We start from the raw sequence: 20,913 nt of genomic DNA on the forward strand, positions 1-20,913 counted from the left end.
CTAAATCTAATACACATTTATGCGCCAGCTAGATCGCTCAGAGAAAGATACATTTTATTTCACCAACAGCATCGAACAAACTATGGCAAGAATGAATCAATCTCAAGAGCTGTTAGATCTTTTAACAAGCTTTGCAGTGATTTAAAATTGCATTGCTTTAAAAACCGCTTCAAAAACTGTCTTTTCTATCTTTATTCTTGTTAATTATCTCACAAATCAAAAAGGCTTGATTGAAATTTTATATAATATATTGTAATGTGATACCTTACTTACCTACCTACATTATATCAAGGTTGAACCTACTCAAATAGAATATAACAAAATGGAAAAAAACTATAAAAAAATCTGCAGACAGGTATATTCTCACTGCTGTATCTTAAAAACCGTAAAAACTATCGAGTGAAACTCTAAATATGATAGCACTTCGTGATAGTATTCGAAAAAAGACCAATCTGAATGCCCAAGAAAAACAATATATGAAAAATATAGGGAAGAACATCAAAAAACGTTGTCAAGAAGACATCCAAAAATTCAATGACAACCTCTTACAGACAGTAATGGAAGAAACGAGATCAATAAAAAAGGCAAAGAATGCAATCCAAGATTATAAAGAGTGGATAACAGCAATGGCGGATAATGATAAAAGAATTCACGAAAGGAAGAATATTAACCAAATAGCTACAAACTTCTACATTGATCTATACAAAACACGCATTTCTAGAGCGACAAAACCAGGAAAAAGATTTTCCACCGTTTCTTAAAAGTGAAATAGAGCGAGCAATAAATAGTTTAAAGAATAAAAAAAGCAAAGGAAACGATGGGAACTTTTCACTGGCCAACTGGTTGACTACTATTTTCAATCAGGTTTTGGTCATCGAGGAAGTCCCAGACCAATGGACGAAATCGGAAATAATTCTCATACATAAAAAAGGTAACAGGGACGATATCAACAACTATCGCCCAATAAGCATAATATCATCAATATACAAGGTTTTTGCGAAGTGTTTATTTGAGAGAATGAAAACCACTCTTAATTTAAATCAACCTTTTGAACAAGCCGGTTTTAGATCAAGCTTTTCGACAATAGATCATCTACAAACCGTTAATCAAATAATAGAAAAATGCAAAGAGTATAACATCACAATATACTTTGCCTTCATCGATTTTGCAAAAGCGTTTGTCACAGAAGAGCAGAGATTTATTTGGAAGGCGCTTTTCAATCAAGGTGTAGACGAAAAAATAGTTCGAATCCTAAAAAAAATGTATGACAGGAGCACATCCCACATAAAAACGGAATGTATCGGACCAGATTTTAAAATATCGTATCGCGAGGTGTAAGGCAAGGAGAACCAATTTCACCAGCACTCTTTTCCGCACTCTTAGAAGGAGTATTTAGAAAGCTAGACTGAGAAGACAAAGGATTGAAGATAAATGGCAAATGTCTGAAAAAACCTCCGATTCGCCGATGACATTATAATTATCGCAAACAGCAGTGAAGAACTTCAAACGATGTTGAACGTACTGTGCTCGGAATGCGGAAATATTGGGTTGTCAACAAATCAACAGAAAACTAAAATTATGACAAATGGTGCTTATGATCCAGTTACTGTTAATAACAATATATTAGAATACGTTGAAGACTACACATACCTTGGTCAGATTATCTCATTCATAAACAAAGAAAAAAAAGGATATAGAGCAGTGAATGACGGACGCTTGGAGGCAGTTCTGGAACGTTAAGCATCTTCTTACATTGAATATTTTGAATAAAACAAGGAAATATGTGTTTGACTCAACAGTTCTTCCAGTCCTCAAGTAGAGGTGCCAAACTTGGCAAGTCACGAAAAACACTGAAATGAAACTCCAATCGTGTCAGAGAGCAATGGAGAGAGCTATTTTGAACGTTCATATTGCCCAGCAAATTAACCATCAGAATATAAGAAGTCAAACTAATTTTGAAGACGTTAGACACAGGCTTAAGAAACTCAAATGGGAATGGGCAGGACATGTAATAAGTACACCTGATAATCGATGGACAAAATTAGTAACCGAATGGATACCCTTAGAAAGCAAAAGAAGCGTAGGTGGACAACATAAACGCTGGAAGGAGAGAAGCACTAGATAGAAGAAGATAGAGAAGTCTGGGGGAGGCTTATGCTCAGATAACCTAAAATTATAATTTTCTTTTCAAATAATGTATATATTTAAATTTGTTTTAAACCTTCATTGAATTATTTGTTTCTTGTAATTTAATTAATTTTACGTACACATACTTGTTTAAATGTAATGTAAATATATTCAATCAAATGGTAATTATAAAATTATTGTAAATTTTAAAGTATTAATGAATGAATAAAGCTTGGAATAATAATAATAATAATAATAATAAAAATGTGATACCAAACAAATGCATTTTTTGAAAAATATCCAATTAACGGTTTTTATATTAATTTAAAAAAACTGAAAACAAAAATTTGTCACCTCAAAAATCTTACGAATAATAAATGATTTTATCTCCAAAATAATTTTGTACAACGAAAAGTAACATCTGGTAAAATTTTGAGAAAAATCGATGTGATAGTTTTTTTTTATAAAAAATAAAAACCAAAAAAACATTACTCAAAGTTGGTAAAAATTTAATGTCGACTCAAATAACTTTTCAAAACTTTGAGACATTGGCTACAAACTAATTTTATTTTAAAAAATATATTGCTGTTAAAATTGAATAACATTTTTAGAAAAATCGAATTGACAGTTTGTTTTTACAAAAAATTAAAAACCTAAAAAAAGCATTTCTAAAAGTTCGTAAAAATTCGAGATTATGGCTTTCATCTAATTTTTACTAACAAAAAATATTGTTTTCAAAATTCGAAAAAGTTTTGAAGAAAAATGAAATTGACAGTCTTTTGACAAAAAATATAAACCTAAACAAACAAATTAAAAAAAATTGGTAAAAATCTGTTTTCGACTAAAAACGAAACTAGATTTTCTAACTAAATTATTTCTTTATATGAAAATTATTGTTGGTAATTTTTTACTTTTTAAGAATAATTTTACTAACAATTGTTTTAACATAACACGAAAACCTTTAAACTTTGAAGCAAGACAAATCGACAGATGGGATGGAAAGTTATCAGTGTGGCTCGCAATAAGTCTGTTTATTGAAGCTTGTTGATGAATAAATAAGGAAGAATTTTTTAAATGATCGAATTGGTCATAATGTCAAGTGTCATGAAAAGTATATGGTGTTACAATTTTAGCAGAGATAACTTGGTGACATACTTTTCTATTTGCAGTGAAACAGGAAACAATGGAAACAATTTTCACTAAAGCAATTTTCTTTAAGTCAGCTTGAAAACAAAAAAAATATTGAATCATTAGAACCTCAACCAGCTACTGATTGACAAAATTCAATTTATATTCAACAAAACATTGATTGTTTATGAGACATAATAAACATTTATACAAAATGAAATAAATAAAATAGTTTTGTTCTAATGCATATTCATAAATACTGCCTAAAATATAAAATACTCTTTGTTTGATTTAAATGTGAGGTCGAAGTGCAAATTGGAGAATTTTCTAGTTCTCTAATTTACATTCATACATATTTTCTCCTCAAACAAATACCTGAATCTTCACATAAAGATAAATATAAAGAGTGTCCTGTGAATAAGGTTTATAAAATGTTCCAGGAATTTAATACTGATCCATCTTGTTGATATTGAAATATTTTTGAAGACAGAAAATATGATGTATCTTACCTGAAGATTGGGCGGACAATGGTCCAATAGTTCTAACATGTGTTTGATATTTTGTGCGTCTTGTATCACAAAATTTAATTCCATATCAAATTCACCACCAACCAGCTGAAAAGAGAAGATATAAAATGTATGTTATTTTATGTTTTATTGTATATTTCAATAGAGTTTCATTTTATTCAAATGAAATATTGTTTAGTAAACCTTATGGCAATAAATATTTAGTTTTAATTGAAATTTCCTAAAACAATTTAATTTGGTTTCTGGTAAATATCAAGAATCTTTCAAGGCATATTATTCATATTATATGTGTGTTAGTAATTGGTTACTATGGTTTTATTGAAAACAAAGTGAATCAATTTTATCGTACAAAGGAATACAACCATATAATATAGCATGTAGTGAAAATGGCTTAGGGCAAAATTAATTTAAATGAACATCATATGAGAAGAATTTGTAAGGATCCCAAATTTGTAAAGTTAATTCCAAATTTTATATAAATAGATAATAATTTTATTGTTTACTTTAAACTCAATTAGTGAATATGCCAAGCAATACAATTTTCTTGTGTTTCAAGAAAACCGCCAATTAGCTTTACAGATTTTTGATATTGAAGGATATATCAACAGACATCCCATATAAAGTTGTTATATTTCTTAGGCTTCATCTGTTAAATGTTCATTTATAAATTCCGTTTATTTATCAATCCGTTATTATCACAAATAGATACAATATTTTTATTTTACTTAAATGGGGGCTCTTTGCGTGTTTTAGATAGTTTGGGGTCCGTCAACGATTTTTGCGAAGGTAAAAGACCATATACAAAGGCTGCAACCGCACCATTAGCTCTGAAGAAGTATTAAAATTATCTTCAGAAAGTCGTGAAACGTTAAAACAAATTGTTAATTTTGTGTGATGATACTCTTCCCTTATTCCGATAAACAGATTCATTTTGGTACATCAGGGCGTATGCTTACTTATTTTCACATATTTTTTTTTTTAAATTTTGTTTAAAATAGAAACATTTAACATTAAACAAACAGAGTTTTATATTTAAAACAAAACTTAAAGCCTTAAAGGTGAAAGAATAACAACTCAAAAGTTTAAATTCAAGAAAAAGTAAAATTAAAACCATTTTGTGACTTCAAGGTCTAGACAATCAGGGTTGAGGACATAAAAATAAACAATCATTCAGAAAGAAAAAGCAAACATTTAACTTAGGTAGGCTGGTCACGTAATTAAACTAGATGTTTATGTTTAACATTGTTAGTGCGTAATAAAATATAATCCAACCGCATCCAGGACCAGAAAATTCCATTCTTATAACTTCATGAGTCGCTCTCATAACCATTACAATAAAAATGAAAAAGCAAAAACCATAAAAACCACAATTATTTGTTTTGTTTGTTATGATGGTTTTCTTCTTTAAGCAAACAAAACATTTTTGTATTGTGTATCCTTTTGAAATGCCTATAATTATAACTGGGTGCGAAAAGGAGTAAGATTTTATTAAGGAACGAACGAAGAAAAACAATTTAATTCAATTTCTATTTTTATTCCAAAAATTATTCAATGGAAAGTTTAACGATCCTTTTACTTTTACTTAATTGTAATCTCTTTTTTTTGCTGATGTTGTCGTTGTTGTATAAGTTTAATGGTATAGGTTCATCAGTAAGATGTGACATCTTATCCAATTCAATGTCCAAGATTTGTGTTAAAAATTTTATGGATTTATTGAAAAAAGGTTTAAGTAAGGAAAAAAGGGATATTTATTGTTCTTGCTTTGAGAGTGAGAGCTTTTTTATTTCTGAATTCAAAGATATATCTTATAAATTTAAAATAGAACAACTTTTTCAATTGCACATTTTATAATTGAAAACGATTTTAAAATGAAGACATCCTAAGGTCTATTTTGCATTAGACCTGCAAAATACTACCCAAAAGAACATTACATAAACTTCAGTCAATAAAGACAACACCAGTGGTATCTAAAGGATGATCTTCCATTTGCAATGAGACTTAGCTTCTCACAAAACAAAGAACTATTCTTTTCAACCTTTCTTTATACCTAAATGCTTTTAAATTAATTATATAAAAATTCTTATGTGTCAAATTTCACTTCAAAAGCTCAAAGACTCAGACTCTAGATTCAAGAAAAACGTTTAAACTTTTCTTGATCCTTAAAATTTATATAGAAGGATACGAATGATGTTTAAAAAACAAGAACAAAAATTATTATGAATCTCGACTTAAGTGCACCAGAAATTGGTATATTATATACTCGTACTTTCTTTCAAATCGAAAGATGCAATCTACTTGAGGTCTCTTCAGAGACAAGTCAAGTATAAATTTTGTTGTTGTTTTTTTTTTAGTTCACGAAAGGAAAAATAAATAAAGATTTCATCTCAACTTTGCTAGCAGAAATGATAGCAGCATAACTCCAGAGAGAGGCTTTAGATAAAAACAAAACAAAACACTAGCGGAAAAAAAAGACCCACGAAACAATATAATGTCCTGTCCATGGAGAAAGGATGCAGACAATCTGTATAAGTATATGTATATTCAAAGTTACATCAGTGAGATGAAAAGAACACAATAACTATACATCGCATCATGGCACGTTGCAATTTGTCTGAGTTTAATTTTTGAAAAAAGCACTTTCCAAAAATGAACAAGCACACAAAAACATGGCGCGCATTTCACCCAGAAGAGAGAAAGTAAAATAACTTCAGTAAAACTTTTCTCAAGAAGAAAATACTTAAAAAAAAAAACAACTCTGTTTTGTGGAAAAGTTTTTGAAGTCCTTTTTCTTTATTTTCCAAAAAATGACGATACCTAACTATAAACTCTCTTCCCTATCTTTGAGTGTTTTAAAAAGAACACAAAATAAGATAACTATTTTGTGCATCGAGCTAAATACGTCATGAAATGTCTTAGATCATAACTTTATTTTACTAGTATATTTATACAACTATGTATATATACATACACAAACAAATTCCTTTAAACACAGACTTAGGTATAACAGTTTTGAGGAAACAAATTATTTTAAGAACATTGCAAAGGATTTGAGTCAAAATAAATTTATTTGCAAGACACTGGCTAAGAATAGGATGGTCAGAAAGTTTGGTAGACATAGACACGGAAAAGCAATATAGACAAGGATTAAGACTTAAAAAGTTAAAGAATACGTTTAGAGTAGGTACTAGATAGTTCATTCATCAAAATATTATATGGCTGACAGGCTACAGACCAAAATGGTTGAACGAAACATTTTTAACGAAAATAAATTTGACAGAGTTGACTTTGCACTTTGACTTTGTCTGAAAAAGCAACAAAAATTAAAGCTTTATCGGGGAACAATAAAAGAAGGTGTCATTTTTACTTGTTCTTAAAAGTAATTAGAGTACATAAGTTGAAGTTTTGGAAAACTTATTTAAAATATTTTGTTTAGGAAAAAAAAAAGATTTGATAATAAAAATATATCTTTCTACTGAATAAGTTATTTTTACAACATTATATTTTACAAAAAGAAAACATTTATATTTTGAATGAAAATATGATAAAAACCTTCATTTAAGTAAAACAAACATTTCAGTAAGAAATAGATTGAATTTTAAAACACATAGAATACGTAAAGTAATTAAAAAGTTGCATTTTAATTGAATAAATATAAATAAATAAATAAATAAGTAAATTAAACATAATAAATAACACATAATAAATAACAAATAATAAATAATAAATAGTAAGTAATAAATAACAAAAATAAATAAATACATTTTTAAGTGTTTAATTGCACTACCAAAGGGTTTTCAGAAATATCACAGTTCATTAAGAAATTATCAGTTAATTTTCGAATTCTTGTGCAAATCAATTCAACAACTGTTTGATTATGAATATCATTAGTTGAATAATGCCAGGGTGGATTAAGCATCATTTTTAAAATTTTGTTTTGACACACTAGGTGTTTTAAATATGGAAGATGGCGCAATTACCCCACACCTGACATCCAGACAACAACATTGCTTGAAACACAACCTTTATTATATATCATATTTTCTGCACTTAAATGCGATTTTCTATTTCTAAGCGGGTACAACATTTTAATTGCAATATTAACCTTTTTAATTATTTTACTGATAAGTTCTTTAAAGATAAGCAGCTTGTCAAGGTTTATTCCTAGATAATGCACATTGGACTGCCATTTTATAGTAGCACCGTTGACTTCCAGCTCATTACTGGGAAGAAATTATCGCTTTCTTTTTCTCGTGAAAAAGATTGATTTTATCTTTCCAGCATTTAGTTTAATTTTCCATTTGTTATAATATCTTATTTAAATATGAAGTGCATTTTGAAGATTGGTCTCAAGATTGAAGCCAAACTCATGCGAAGAGAGTATGCAGGTGTCATCTTCATAAATCCCTGAATCACACTAAGGTAACTGTGGAAAATCAGACGTGTACACATTATATAAGACAGGACCAAGAACTGAACCTTGAGGGACACCATACTGAGAATTAACTAACACGGATTAACATTTATTAACGTACACTTGAAAACATCTTCCTGATTAAAAACTTTGAATTGTTTTTATGAGAAAACTTAGAATTGCGAATGTTTCCAATTTGTAAATAAGAGCATTATGCCGAACAGAGTCGAAAGCTTTTTCGATATCTTATAGGACCATACCTGTAGATCTTCCTTTAGAACGATTATTTTTGATAGTGTTACATATTCTAAGGACTTGATGTGAAGTACTGTGGTGGCTCCAAAATAAAAACTGTTGGTCATGAAAAATACGTTTTTCTTCAATTAATAAGTTGAGTTTTTTTTTTTACTTTTTCGAACACTTTACTCAAACTACTAAGAATACTGATTGGCCTATAGCTACTAGGATTTTCCTTGTATTTACCAGCTTTCCAGTTGCCACTGTCTTTTAATGCCATTTCTGACACGAGTATATTCTAGGAATGTTAGTTTCGGCACAGAAAAATCTATTGAGCTAAGAATTTCATCAGAGAAACCTCAAACAAGTGAGCCAACACCTTCTTTGGTTCTAACATTGTCTATTTCCGTAGGCATATTTCTCAGTTTAAGTTTTAAATCTGATTTCAAAATTGACCAGTTGGTATTTTTAAAATCAAAATAATATTTTTCTATTACTTGGGAAGGATGAATAACTTGTAACAGCACAGGGTTATGTTGCAGTATCATCATATTCCTTAGAAAATGAGTCTGATGACAACGTGTAAGGAGCCGTTACAGTATGATGTTAATAAATTTACTTTTAAATTTTAAGTGTTTTTCACGGGTGCTGCCTTTTGCAAGTAATTGACAAATCTTCCAAGAATAATTACTATCACGAAAAGTGCTTCATCAAATAAGCCGTTCGGATTCGGCATAAAACTGTAGGTCCCCTCCATCCCTGACAACATAACCCGTACACATGGATGGTTGAGAGTTGTAAGTCACTAGGCTCTAGTTCTCCACGCGTCACGCCACCCAACGTCATTTATTTAGACGTTGACGATTTCTTACTAATTTTTGAAAGTATGTATTCTTTGTAGGCTTTAATTTTTTTTTAAGAAATGGTTAATTGCATTTTGGTAAAACAAATTAACAAGTGTCTTAAACGTCACATTTAGAAGTATTTAATTATTCTGAAGATTTTTTTTTGCTTACGTTACAAGGTGGAAAATATTTATTTCAATTTTTGTCGGTTTACATTCTTAAGGAATTTTCAATTAATATTTTTGAATTTATAATTATTTCCTGCCAGGGAATAGAATGGATAATGTTTTTTTTTTTTTGTGGAAATCATTTTGAATACGTGTTGCAATTTAATGTATGCAATATCCTTAAAAATCAACCTTTAGTATGGGCAAATTGTGTTTAGTTTTTTTCTGGCACAAACACTCAAAATTGTTTTCTAAATAAGAATCGTTGAAATACATTTATTATATGATTTCTTTTACTCTAGAAAACATATTCCTATTTAACAATTAGAATTCTGAAAAGTATAACAATACCATAAGAAAATCCTTCAAATTATTTGTAAAAGTAGTTTTTAAAAGGGTCAATGCGTTGCGTTGCGAATAGAATTTGTTTAAAATTTCACAATAGGCATTTTAAGTCACTCATAGAACATTTAACATACAGGTTAAGTTAGACAAATTCAAAGATCTTCATTTCTTGCACACTGTCAACTCCATGAGCATACCCCAAGCATTATGCTTATAAACAAAACAACAGTTAAATTTGGGTCACCTCATAACATTAAACTACACAAAAAAAAATTAAAATGACAAAACTTTTAAAATATAAAGACTCAACAAAACAAAAGCAAAACCTAGCACTTTCTACAATTGCTAACAATTTTTCTGAAGTAGCAAGGTACCTTTGCGATGTGTATTGTTTATATCCTTATCCATAGCCACATGGAAAGCTATCTAGACTATATTGTTACACATCAAAGTAGGTACCAACCTAAGAGTCGTTGGATTAGTGTCAAGGTCCACATCACCAAGTATAAAATCCCCTTTTCTCCAAATGCCGTACCCTAAATTCGAGTTTTCACACTCTGTTAAACTTTTCGTTGTCCTTACAAGTCATTTACTACGAGCAACGATAGCGACAACGACACTGCATATCTAAATAATATACGCAAAGCTCTGCAACAATGTAAGAAAAACAAGTCCATTGTTTTTACTCATTCTAGATTCCTCCTACCTCTATCTTCTCCTTTCTCCAAAGTGCTTTCTCTAGGTTATTTAAAACTGGGTTAGTTAGTTTTTTGTTCGTCCTTAGGTATATTGTTGTCTTTTAATATATTCGCCATTTTCTTTAAATTTTGCATCAAAATATAAATTCTCATTACTTTTAATATTATCCGCAAGAGCGAACAACAATATAAAACAAATACATACAACAACAAGAAGAAAAAGGAAAACAAAAAACCCTGTAAAAGGATATTCCGCATAAAGTCTAACCAAGTGAAATATTACAACAAGTATGAATACCTCGAACGAGACAAGTGCCCTTGTGATTTTATTATTGCTCTATTTCATCTCTCATTCATTCAACTCATTAAGAAATTGCACTTTAAATTTTAAAGGAGCATGGTCGGGTTATTTACCCCGTCACTATTACCCAAAACCCACCCTCTATAATAACCAACAGCAACAACCAACGACCGTTAACCATAAATCGTATATTATATGGATAAGCAAAGAAGTCTGTCTTTTATTCAAAAAACTATTCATCTTTGGTCTTGATTCAACCCTCTAAGCACAGTTGCAGAGGGGTCGTCGAATACCGTCGAAGAAGACGACACCAACAATGACAACGACGACGAATGGTTAGTTTGTCGGTCGTCTCGGTCGTCTATTCCGTTAAAATATGGCAAAATTGAAAAGCAATGGGGGTAACGCTAAGAAATTATGTGACGCCAGTCATCCTGGCGGTATTTCTCATTTATAAAAGACGACGAAGAAGAAAAAAAACTCATCTTTTCATTTCCCCGAAGATCTTCACCCTATAGACAGCTCTCTTTCCTTCATCGTCGTCATCATCACAAGTTACATAGATTGAGTAAGAGGCTTTCTAAGAAATAGAAAAGGAAAATTTTCTAAAGGCAAACGACACCAAGACTTTGTAGGTTAGGTGTAGGGTAGGTATATGTATGCATCACGAAGACATTTTTGTTGGATGGAACTAAAAAGGGCGAACTCTCTGTGATTGTGTAAGAGAAACTAAGAACCCTTACAAAATTATTATTTTATTTAATTTTATTGAAGCTCTTTATTATTATAAACATTTATGGACTCAAGCATAAAATTGAAGAAGAATCAAATTTTCAAAATGTACGTCAAATTGTGTCGTCATAAGATTTAAAAAAAACGTTAACCCATTTACCTTCTCTGACTACTTATTTAATGAAATCAAGAATAAATTGCAAGGTAGGCAATTTTAAATTGATGCCAATTGATGATGATTAGATTTATTTTTTCTATCATAGAAAGTAATGACTATTTAAGTTTTAATTGCAATCATTTATGATTGATATGAAATTCGTAACATATCCATCGAAACAAGAATAAGGACTATTAATAAACGTTTGCCTAAACTCTTTAATACAACGAAATGTGAAACATTTTTGCTTTACATCTTTTTGAGGGTTTTCCATATTATTTTTAACAATATTTTGTATGCAAACCCTTCAAAAAATATAAAATACCATTCTCGTAACACTTTAAACAAATATGGTACACCAAGGCGTATACGCACTTTTTTAGTTGTTTAATGTTTATATCAAAAATTATAGCAAAATGTGGCGCATTTTTGCTTAACATCTTCTCAAAAGTTGTCCTCATAATTTTTAACAATATTTCTTATACGAAACCTTCTAAAAATATGAAATAATATGCTGGAAACTTTTTTTAATAAAGAGAGTAAACTGAGGCGTATACGCAATTTTTCATTATTTTAATGTTTTTATCAAAAATTATAATTAATTTGTTTTTAAACTTTAGATTTAATTATGGGCCAAATTAAAGTGAGGCAAGACTACCAATGCAGCACGAGTAATGGGAAGTGTCTTTCAAACTTTGTCAGAACAGAATAGTTGCCATATTTTTGAAGCTTTATTTGTTCAATTGATTGTAATGTTCTATCTATAAAGCTAAATTACCTTCGAAGGATAGTCTATTCAATAACACGTGAAAATAAAAACAACCGGGGGAGATTAGTTTAGAAAACGATTGCCCAATATCGGTACTGTTATACGTAAGATCTGCCTTAGTCCTCTTCACACCGATGTCCTTCTGGTTATGCCGTAGTATTCGAGGCAAGTCAAATTTTGTGTAGCTCCCATAAACTCGCTCCTTCACATACTATTTGTGTAATGTAAAAAATGTGTAAATTGCGATTGGAGTACTAGCGAAAAAAAATAACGTATACGCCACAGGACATAATTTTATTATTAATTTAATTAGTCTTTCTAATCAAAGTTTTCACAAGTTTTTACACAATTTCTAGATTCCAGACTACGTTCCTTTTTAAATTACGTACTTTTATTTCACTGGTGAATCGCATGTACCGAAATACAAAAATGAAGCATTGTACCTTTCAGCTTTAAGGACATTTCTTATGATTTCTTCCACTTAACTCAAGGAAATGCAAAATACTTGCCTTAATTATTTCATTAGAATGTAAAAGAAAAATAACAAAAAAAAAAAAACGAAAAAGAAAACTTCAAAACATAATAAATTTCATAAAAATCTTCTTTGTAACACTTCAATGGGGCAACTTATAATTTTTTTTTCTTCCGCCCAACAGAAACAACGCACTAACAAGACACTATAATGATAGTCGTAGTCTAGAACTACTATAAAAAATATACAGATATATCCTATAGACCCTTACGCAACATGACACAGTAACAGAATCCACCCTATACCTATCTACATACACACATAAAAAGTTTGTGAATAATAAAGAAAACTATATTCTACCTTAGGACTGTTGTAAGTTTGAGGCAGGTTGGTAAAATACCTGTTTATCTAGTTTTTTTTTTTTTAGAAAATTTCTCATTAAGATACTTCTGTAACAAACTTATACTCAACAACAACAAGGAAAAGAAAAATAATGTTAACCACGTATCCAGGTCATGATGAAAAACATGGTTTTATTCCTTCTGCTGTTTTATCATCAACATCATCATCCACACTCCTTATATTTACATAGTTCCATTCTACAGTAATGGAACTGATATACCTATTCTTCTTCGACTCTCTTCCAACTCACTCTCTGTCTTTCTATCTTGAGGATATAATGTACCTACTGTTAAAAGGACAGTTCTTCACACAGTAAGTAATCTAAAGACAAAGTTTTAAATGAAAACTTAAAGAAGAGCAACGCAGCAGAGTAACCATCAGGACTAAGGATACTTCCTTATTTTATTTTTTCATAACTAATTATCATACGAGCCAAAGACGTGACCACAATTTCTTTTTTTAATTTTTCTTTTTTTTTCTTGTGTTTATTTTGTTTTGTTAACCTAAAGCTCTTCTGTCATAAAGTTTAAATACAAAAATGAATTTGTAAAGTGTTTACAAGGAAATATTTACATTGTCCAACACAGGGAATAACACAAGACATATACAAAGTAACGGAACAACGTCCATAGCACAGATAAAAAGTTTCAAAAGCGCTAAGGACATCAGAACACTTTGCATAGAAATTTAGTTCGGGTGGTTGTGGTGTGGTGTGTGCTTATATTTTTCTTGTAGCGGTTTTTCCTGTCGTGGAAAAAAAAATGGGTCGAAGGTTAGTAGGGAAGAATGTAATTAACATAAAGTAATTATGAAACTACATCAAAATACAGCTCGGGAAATTCTTGACAATGGCAAAATGGATTTTACTTTACAGTGAACGAAAAAAGGGAGTGAATCAAGCATCAAGAAAATAGTGTAAAGTTCATGAAAGATTGAACAAAAATGTATTTATTATGTTAGTGTCAAAATACTACCAAAAAAAAGTTATCAAATGGATGATAAAGTGAATCGTTGATTTTCAAACAGAAAATTTATCTAATTAGATGCCCTTTTGGTTTAATCTTTTAACAAAAGATTCTTTGCTTGAAATTAAAGTTGAAAATGCTACGAGGACTTTTATAATGGAATTGATTCGTAGAACTATCATGAAAATACCTTAAAAGAAAACTTTAATGATATTTTCGTGTGAAACCGTTCTTACATCTATTACGGAAAACTTTAAATTTTAAAGTTATTACTTTTTAAAGGAAAATCATTGAAGTTTCAAATGTATTTAAAAGTGATCAAAAAGAAACCAGTTACTGACCTGATTTTTTTTCAGTGTACAGGATAAGTGCGATACAAACGTGGTACTTTTTGCAAATTTAAAAAATTCAAAACTTAATTACCTATCTCTTGTTTGATAATGAAGTTTTCATGTTTTTGTTGTTATTTTAAAAAAATACAAGGCAGTATTTTTTATCTTGTTGAGGAAATGAGTAAAGAATAAATTTATAAAACAAATTAAGGTGGATAAGCAGAATTTCAAATTCATTTAAGTCAGCTAGTAATAAAATTAGGTTCTTACTTAACATGAACTTAAATTATAAACAAGCGTTAAGAAAATTAAATTAAGAATAATATTTAATTGTTTGGTTTTATATTTGTGTTTGTTTAAACTATTTTTGTAGGCTTGTCTCTAAAGTTCTATCAAATACTGTATAGAGTTTTACAGAATTCACTAATGTACTCCAATGAAATAAAAAATGTGTGTAATTTTAATAAAAAAAGGACATCTTTTCTCGAAAATAATAAAAATAGCACATGTAACAATCTTCACCCAAAAACAAAATATTTATTATTACTTAAACTACAGTATTTTTACTTGCGACATATTAGGAATTAAAAGGCAAGTTTTTGCATTTCGTAAACTTATTTTGAGCTCGAGATTTTAATTAAACATGACATTAAGACGATAGAGAAGTCAAAAAACTTGGTCTCCCTATTCCTGCATCTGTCTCTCTGTGCGTCTGGCTATCCTTACCCTTACAGCCCAAAAAATTCGGTCGATTTATTTGAAATTCAAAAGTTAAGGATTTAAGGCGATTAAAATATGATACATTTTTTTCGTATTGATAGATTTTGTAAAAATGTTCTGCAAGTTGTATTTTTGTAAACAATGTTTTTTTCGAAGTTTGATATCTCGATAGAGGGTCATCTTTTTTAACGAAATTGAAATGCAAAACTTATTTCAGCAAACTCCTTATAACTGTGTACTTAAAATATTTTTAAAATTAAATTAAAAATTAATTAAAAAAAATGGTTTCAACGATATTCAAATAAAATTTCTTAAAATTAAAGTGTTTTGAGAAATAATATGGCATTTAAATTTTTTAAAAGAAAATATTTTCAGGTACATTTTTAAATGCATACATGATCAAGTTCGTACGACCTAGCGTGCGTTTTATTTTTAATCGATTTGAAATAGAAAAAAAACGTTTAGAAGATTAAAATAAACTAAAATAAAACCTACAAAATAATTAATTCGATTTTCTTTCATGTCAAAGAGGAAGTATTTTTCCTTTTCAAGCTTTATTTAGATTTTAATAAAAGGCTCTACTAATAATTTTACTAAGACATAAGATTTGTATTTGTTTTTTGTCCTAAAACATATTTAAAGAATTATTAAAGTGTTTTAAAAAATAATTTTAATAATAAGATAATATTTTATACTAATATAATATTAGAAATGCGAAAGTAACTCTGTCTGCCTATCTATTACTCAATCACGCCTAAACTACTGAACAAATTCTCATGAAATTTGGTAACTTACTTACTTAAGGTGGCGCTACAGTCCTGTGTGAAATAGGGCCTCACCCAACAAACTTCTCCATCCAGCTCGGTCCCTAGCTAGATGTCTCCAGTTTCGCGCTCCAAGTTGGGTGAGGTCACCTTCCACTTGTGCGCGCCACCTGATCCGCGGTCTTCCTCTACTGCGCTGTCCTGTGGGTGCGGATTCGAAGACTTTCCGGGCCGGAGTATTGGTTTCCATGCGCTCTACGTGACCCAGCCATTTAGTCGTTGGACTTTTACTCTTCTTGCTAAGTCTACGTCGCTGTACAGCCCGTATAGTTCGTCGTTCCATCTTCTCCTCCACTCCCCTTCGATACATACGGGACCGTAGATCACACGAAGAACTTTTCTCTCGAAGCTACCCAAGGTGCTTTCATCCGCTTTTGTCATGGTTCATGCTTCTGCACCGTATAGCAGGACGGGGATGATAAGGGTCTTATATAGCAACACTTTGGTCCCTCGAGAGAGGACATTACTACTCAATTGCTTTCTTAGTGCAAAGAAACAGCGGTTGGTGTTGTTTTCTGCGTTTACAGCGGAGCCTAGGTAGACGAAGTCCTTGACTACCTCAAAGGTACGTCTGTCGATTGTGACGTTTTGACCAAAACGTCGGTGTTGTATGTCCTTTCTAGACGACAGCATGTACTTTGTTTTGCCCTCATTAACCGTTAAACCCATTTTTGCCGCCTCTGCCTCAATACTCACAAAAGCCCCATTGACATCACGCTGAGTTCTTCCGATTATGTCAATGTCATCAGCATATGCCAGTAATTGGACAGACTTTTGAAAGATAGTGCCTCTAATGTTGACGTGTGAGCTCTGCACTATTCTTTCAAGCACGATGTTAAAAAAATCGCATGACAGCGCATCAAAAGGTTCTGTTAAGTTGTTTCCAACCTTTATGGAGCAGCGTGAATTCTCCATGGTCATCCTGCACAAACGGACGAGTTTGGCAGGGATGCCAAAACTAGACATGGCTCTATACAGCTCGTCCCTGTAGATGCTGTCATATGCGACCTTCAAATCGATGAAAAGATGGTGGGTGTCGATTTGGTGTTCTTGGGTTTTTTCCAGGATCTGCCGTAATGTGAACATTTGATCAACTGTGGACTTTCCTGGTCTAAACCCACACTGATAAGGACCTATCAGGTCGTTGACGATGGGCTTCAGACGTTCACATTTTACGGCAGAGAAGTTCTTATAGGCCATATTAAGTAGACTGATTCCTCTATAGTTGGTGCAGTTTAGAGGTTCTCCTTTTTTAGGATCGGGCAAACAATACTGACGTTCCATTCATCGGGCATGCTTTCTTCCGACCAAATCTTACAGATAAGTTGGTGCATGCTCCTAACCAACTTATCTCCAGCTGCTTTAAAGAGCTCGGCATTCAAACCATCCGCTCCAGCGGCTTTATTAGACTTCAACTTAGATATGGCAATCTTTACTTCGTCTAAGTCGGGAGGACGGGATTGTTGGCTTTCGTCGTCTATATCGAATGGGTCATCCTGCCTGACAGCGGGATTCAGTTCTTCGTCGCCGTTATACAGTCTGCAGAAGTGGTCTTTTCATATCCTCAGCATTGACTGCGGTTCCACTATGATGTTTCCACTTTCGCCTTTGCAGCCTTCGGTTCTAGGTTTATGTACCTGTGAATTTCGTTTCACCTGTTCATAAAACTTTCGAACCTCATTCCTGCTTTTATACCTCTCAACATCTTCGACCGCACGCTTCTCATGCCCTCTCTTTTTCCTTCTGAGAAGTCGGCGTTCCTCTCGCCTCTTCTGCTCATAGAGCTCACGAGCAGCTCTCGTCCCTTTATGCAGCGCCGCTTTGCGTGCCTGAAATTTGGTAAGGAGATATTTAAATACCCGAGAAAGGAGATAGGCTAGTTTTTACCCCGGGAAATGACGCATTCCCATGGGAAAATTCAGGTGGGCCGATCGCTTTAACGTCTACTAATTAACAGATTTAAATGAATTTTGGTAAGGAGATAGTTTGAGACCTAAGAAAGGACATGAGTTACTTTTGACCTCGGGAAAACAACGCATTCTCTTTTGGAAAATCACTTTCCGCTTTCACTCCTAAATTACGAAAGATTTGAATAATATTTGGAAAAAATTGGTATAACGGGAAAACAACACATTTCCAACTCTTATAATAAGTTGTCGAACAAGTTAATCTTATCATACACGAATATTAATGCGGGCTTCGCACACTAATTGTTTCAAGCCCGCAACGTAAGACGCAAACTGTGGCAAGTTCCCAAATAACAATTTTACATCCAAACTTTGCTATGCTGAACTTTTCATCACCAAACGCGAGCCATGTAGGTACAACAAATATTTCACTAGGTATGTCTTCTACTTCTGATTGTTCTGTTTTGGTTGAAGCGGGGGGCACGGGGCGAGTGCTATAGCGGGGGTCGCACGCGGGACGTTGAGAGAGATATCGTCAAGTATCATCATACCGCATAGAATTTCTTAATTCTTTGGAATTATTCGGGCTTTTTTCTCATAAGTTGAGATTGAAGGTTGGTATTCCAGTCATGCTAATGAAAAATCTTGAAACATCAAAGTTATGTAATGTTTTAATTCCCTACATTACGATAATTCCAACCTATTTGCCGTTTCAGTTAGCCTAACGTAACCTATGATAATCTAAAACTAAGTATGGCATCATCCCTTCTAGACACAATTCAAATATACGTACAAAAAAGTACAGCTCAAATTTTTTAATACTACTATTCAAAAAAAAATATCTAATGCGGATGATGTCGCGGGTAAAAGCTATTGATAAATAAAGGGACACCATCATTAAAACCAAAATCCCAAAAATTCAAAACCCAAAATCCCGAAATTCCGAAATACCGAGAAGCAAATTTGAAATTTTGTATAATATTTTTGGATTTCAATTTCGGGGATTTTTTAATACTGGATTTTCGGGATTTTGGACTTTCATGATTTTAGATTTTCGCGCTTTTTGACTTTTCAAGATTTTTTTGTTTTTTTAATTTCCGTTTGAATTCTGTTTCCAACACTGATAAATACATTTAATATTTCATGCGGTGTAAACTATATCATAAGTTCAACTAACCCAGTTTTGGATTTTATTTTTTCCCAAACATTTATTTTTCGAAGGGTCTACCCTCAGTAGAGATTCAAATAAGATTTATTTATTGTTCAGTTTTCCAACTCCAAATATCACTCAAATACAAAGTGTTCAGTGAAACTGTTTTCATAGAACGTCTACATATAGTCTTCGGAAAGCAAAATTGTTCTAAATCCAAAGGATTTGTTAAGGACTCGGTACAATTTTGCTTTTCGATAGCGATGTGTTTTTTTTTGTATTTTATTTTTAATTAGGATTTAAAACAAACTTTTAAGCTTTAAATTTATCCTGCGGTTTTAGGAACGCCTATGGATTGGATAAAGTTTGCTGTTCCACCATTTTACGCTTCATTGAAACAAATTTTTTGTTCGTTTGAATTTTGTTTTACTTTGATGTTCTCTAACAAACTTTTGTAATAATTCACAGTAAAATAAGAAAGAAACTTATGATCGTTGAAACTAAATAGATAGATAAATTTGCTCAAATTTGAAAATTTGTAATAATTAAAACCAAAAAGTATCAATAATTGTAGTCTTTTGGAAGTATACTAATAATTACGTCAAAGTATGAATTAAATTCAATAATAATAACAAATAAATTGAATTTCAAACTCTAAATACTTTCAATACACCAAAATACTAAATTTTTCATCCCTTTTTGATTCCCAGAAAAAATCATCTCCTGTTTTTTTTGTTTCTCCGCCATTGTCATTTGAGGATTTCAAACTTTTGTAAAAAGCACACAAAGTGGTCTAATGAATATTCATATAAAATAGATTTTCCAAAAGGGATCTATAAGGACCCTTATATAAGAAATGTCCAAAAGGACCCCAAAGGTTATATAGAGTCAGTATAAATGCTGTCATGAATAGTTAGTTGGACCAATTTTAATTAATAAAATTAAAGTAGTGATGAAAAACAACCCCACAAGGGGTGGGATATAATGCAATTTTCTGGACAACATTTGTATGCATGTATATGTAGGGTATACTAAATGTACAAGCAAGTTGGTTTTGGGTGTGTCTGGGAGTATGTATGCGGTTGTGGTAAAAGGAGGAAATCCGAGTGTAGACAAATTTAATTAAATCATAATTCATGCAAAATGAAATGATGTGCATAGATTTTTTTTATTAAAGGATTCAATCAATTTGGAACAGCAGAAACTTACAGGAAAAATAAAAACCTTGGTAAATACTGAATAGAGGACTTATTAAGTTCGAATAAATAGAAAATAAATAAATAATATAGACAAAAGTTTCCAAAGTCAGAAAAGAAAACAATTTTAGTTTTATCAAAATTGTAGGCAACTTCAGACATCAGATTACAAACCCTCTTAACTGCGTTTAAAGCTACAAGTTCAAGAAACTGCAAAAACACCCGTATTTTAAAGACCAACTTCGTTATTGTATTTTTTTCTTCTATTTTTCTTGTCAAATTTGATTAAAACGTAAAAACTTCAGTTCTTTTCTTTTTGTCAATACAAAAATACAAAACTTGTCCAATTATAGAACCCTATTCACATCTGCTCGTAAAATTTATTACTTTACCATGATGAAAAAATAAAAATTCCATACAAACCTAAGTCGATACCCTGCTGCCACCTATTGGCATCTAATAATAATTGTATTCCTTCTTCTCGCTTCACAATGTTTTCCT

The 20,913-nt window shown here is 31.3% G+C and overlaps 1 protein-coding gene across 13 annotated transcripts in view; it reads right to left on the reverse strand.

Moving 5' to 3' along the window:
• The window catches only part of LOC129944161 (neurobeachin), a 684,301-nt gene that overhangs the window by 133,737 nt on the left and 529,651 nt on the right, over positions 1 to 20,913 (reverse strand). For all 13 annotated transcript variants that reach the window (XM_056053379.1, XM_056053380.1, XM_056053386.1 and 10 more), the window contains one exon: positions 3,765 to 3,869. In XM_056053379.1, the coding sequence (XP_055909354.1) occupies positions 3,765 to 3,869 (105 nt within the window). The remainder of the gene's footprint in view (positions 1 to 3,764; positions 3,870 to 20,913) is intronic.

The sequence above is a fragment of the Eupeodes corollae genome, chromosome 2 (assembly GCF_945859685.1).
Source record: "Eupeodes corollae chromosome 2, idEupCoro1.1, whole genome shotgun sequence".
Taxonomy (NCBI): Eukaryota; Metazoa; Arthropoda; class Insecta; order Diptera; family Syrphidae; genus Eupeodes; species Eupeodes corollae.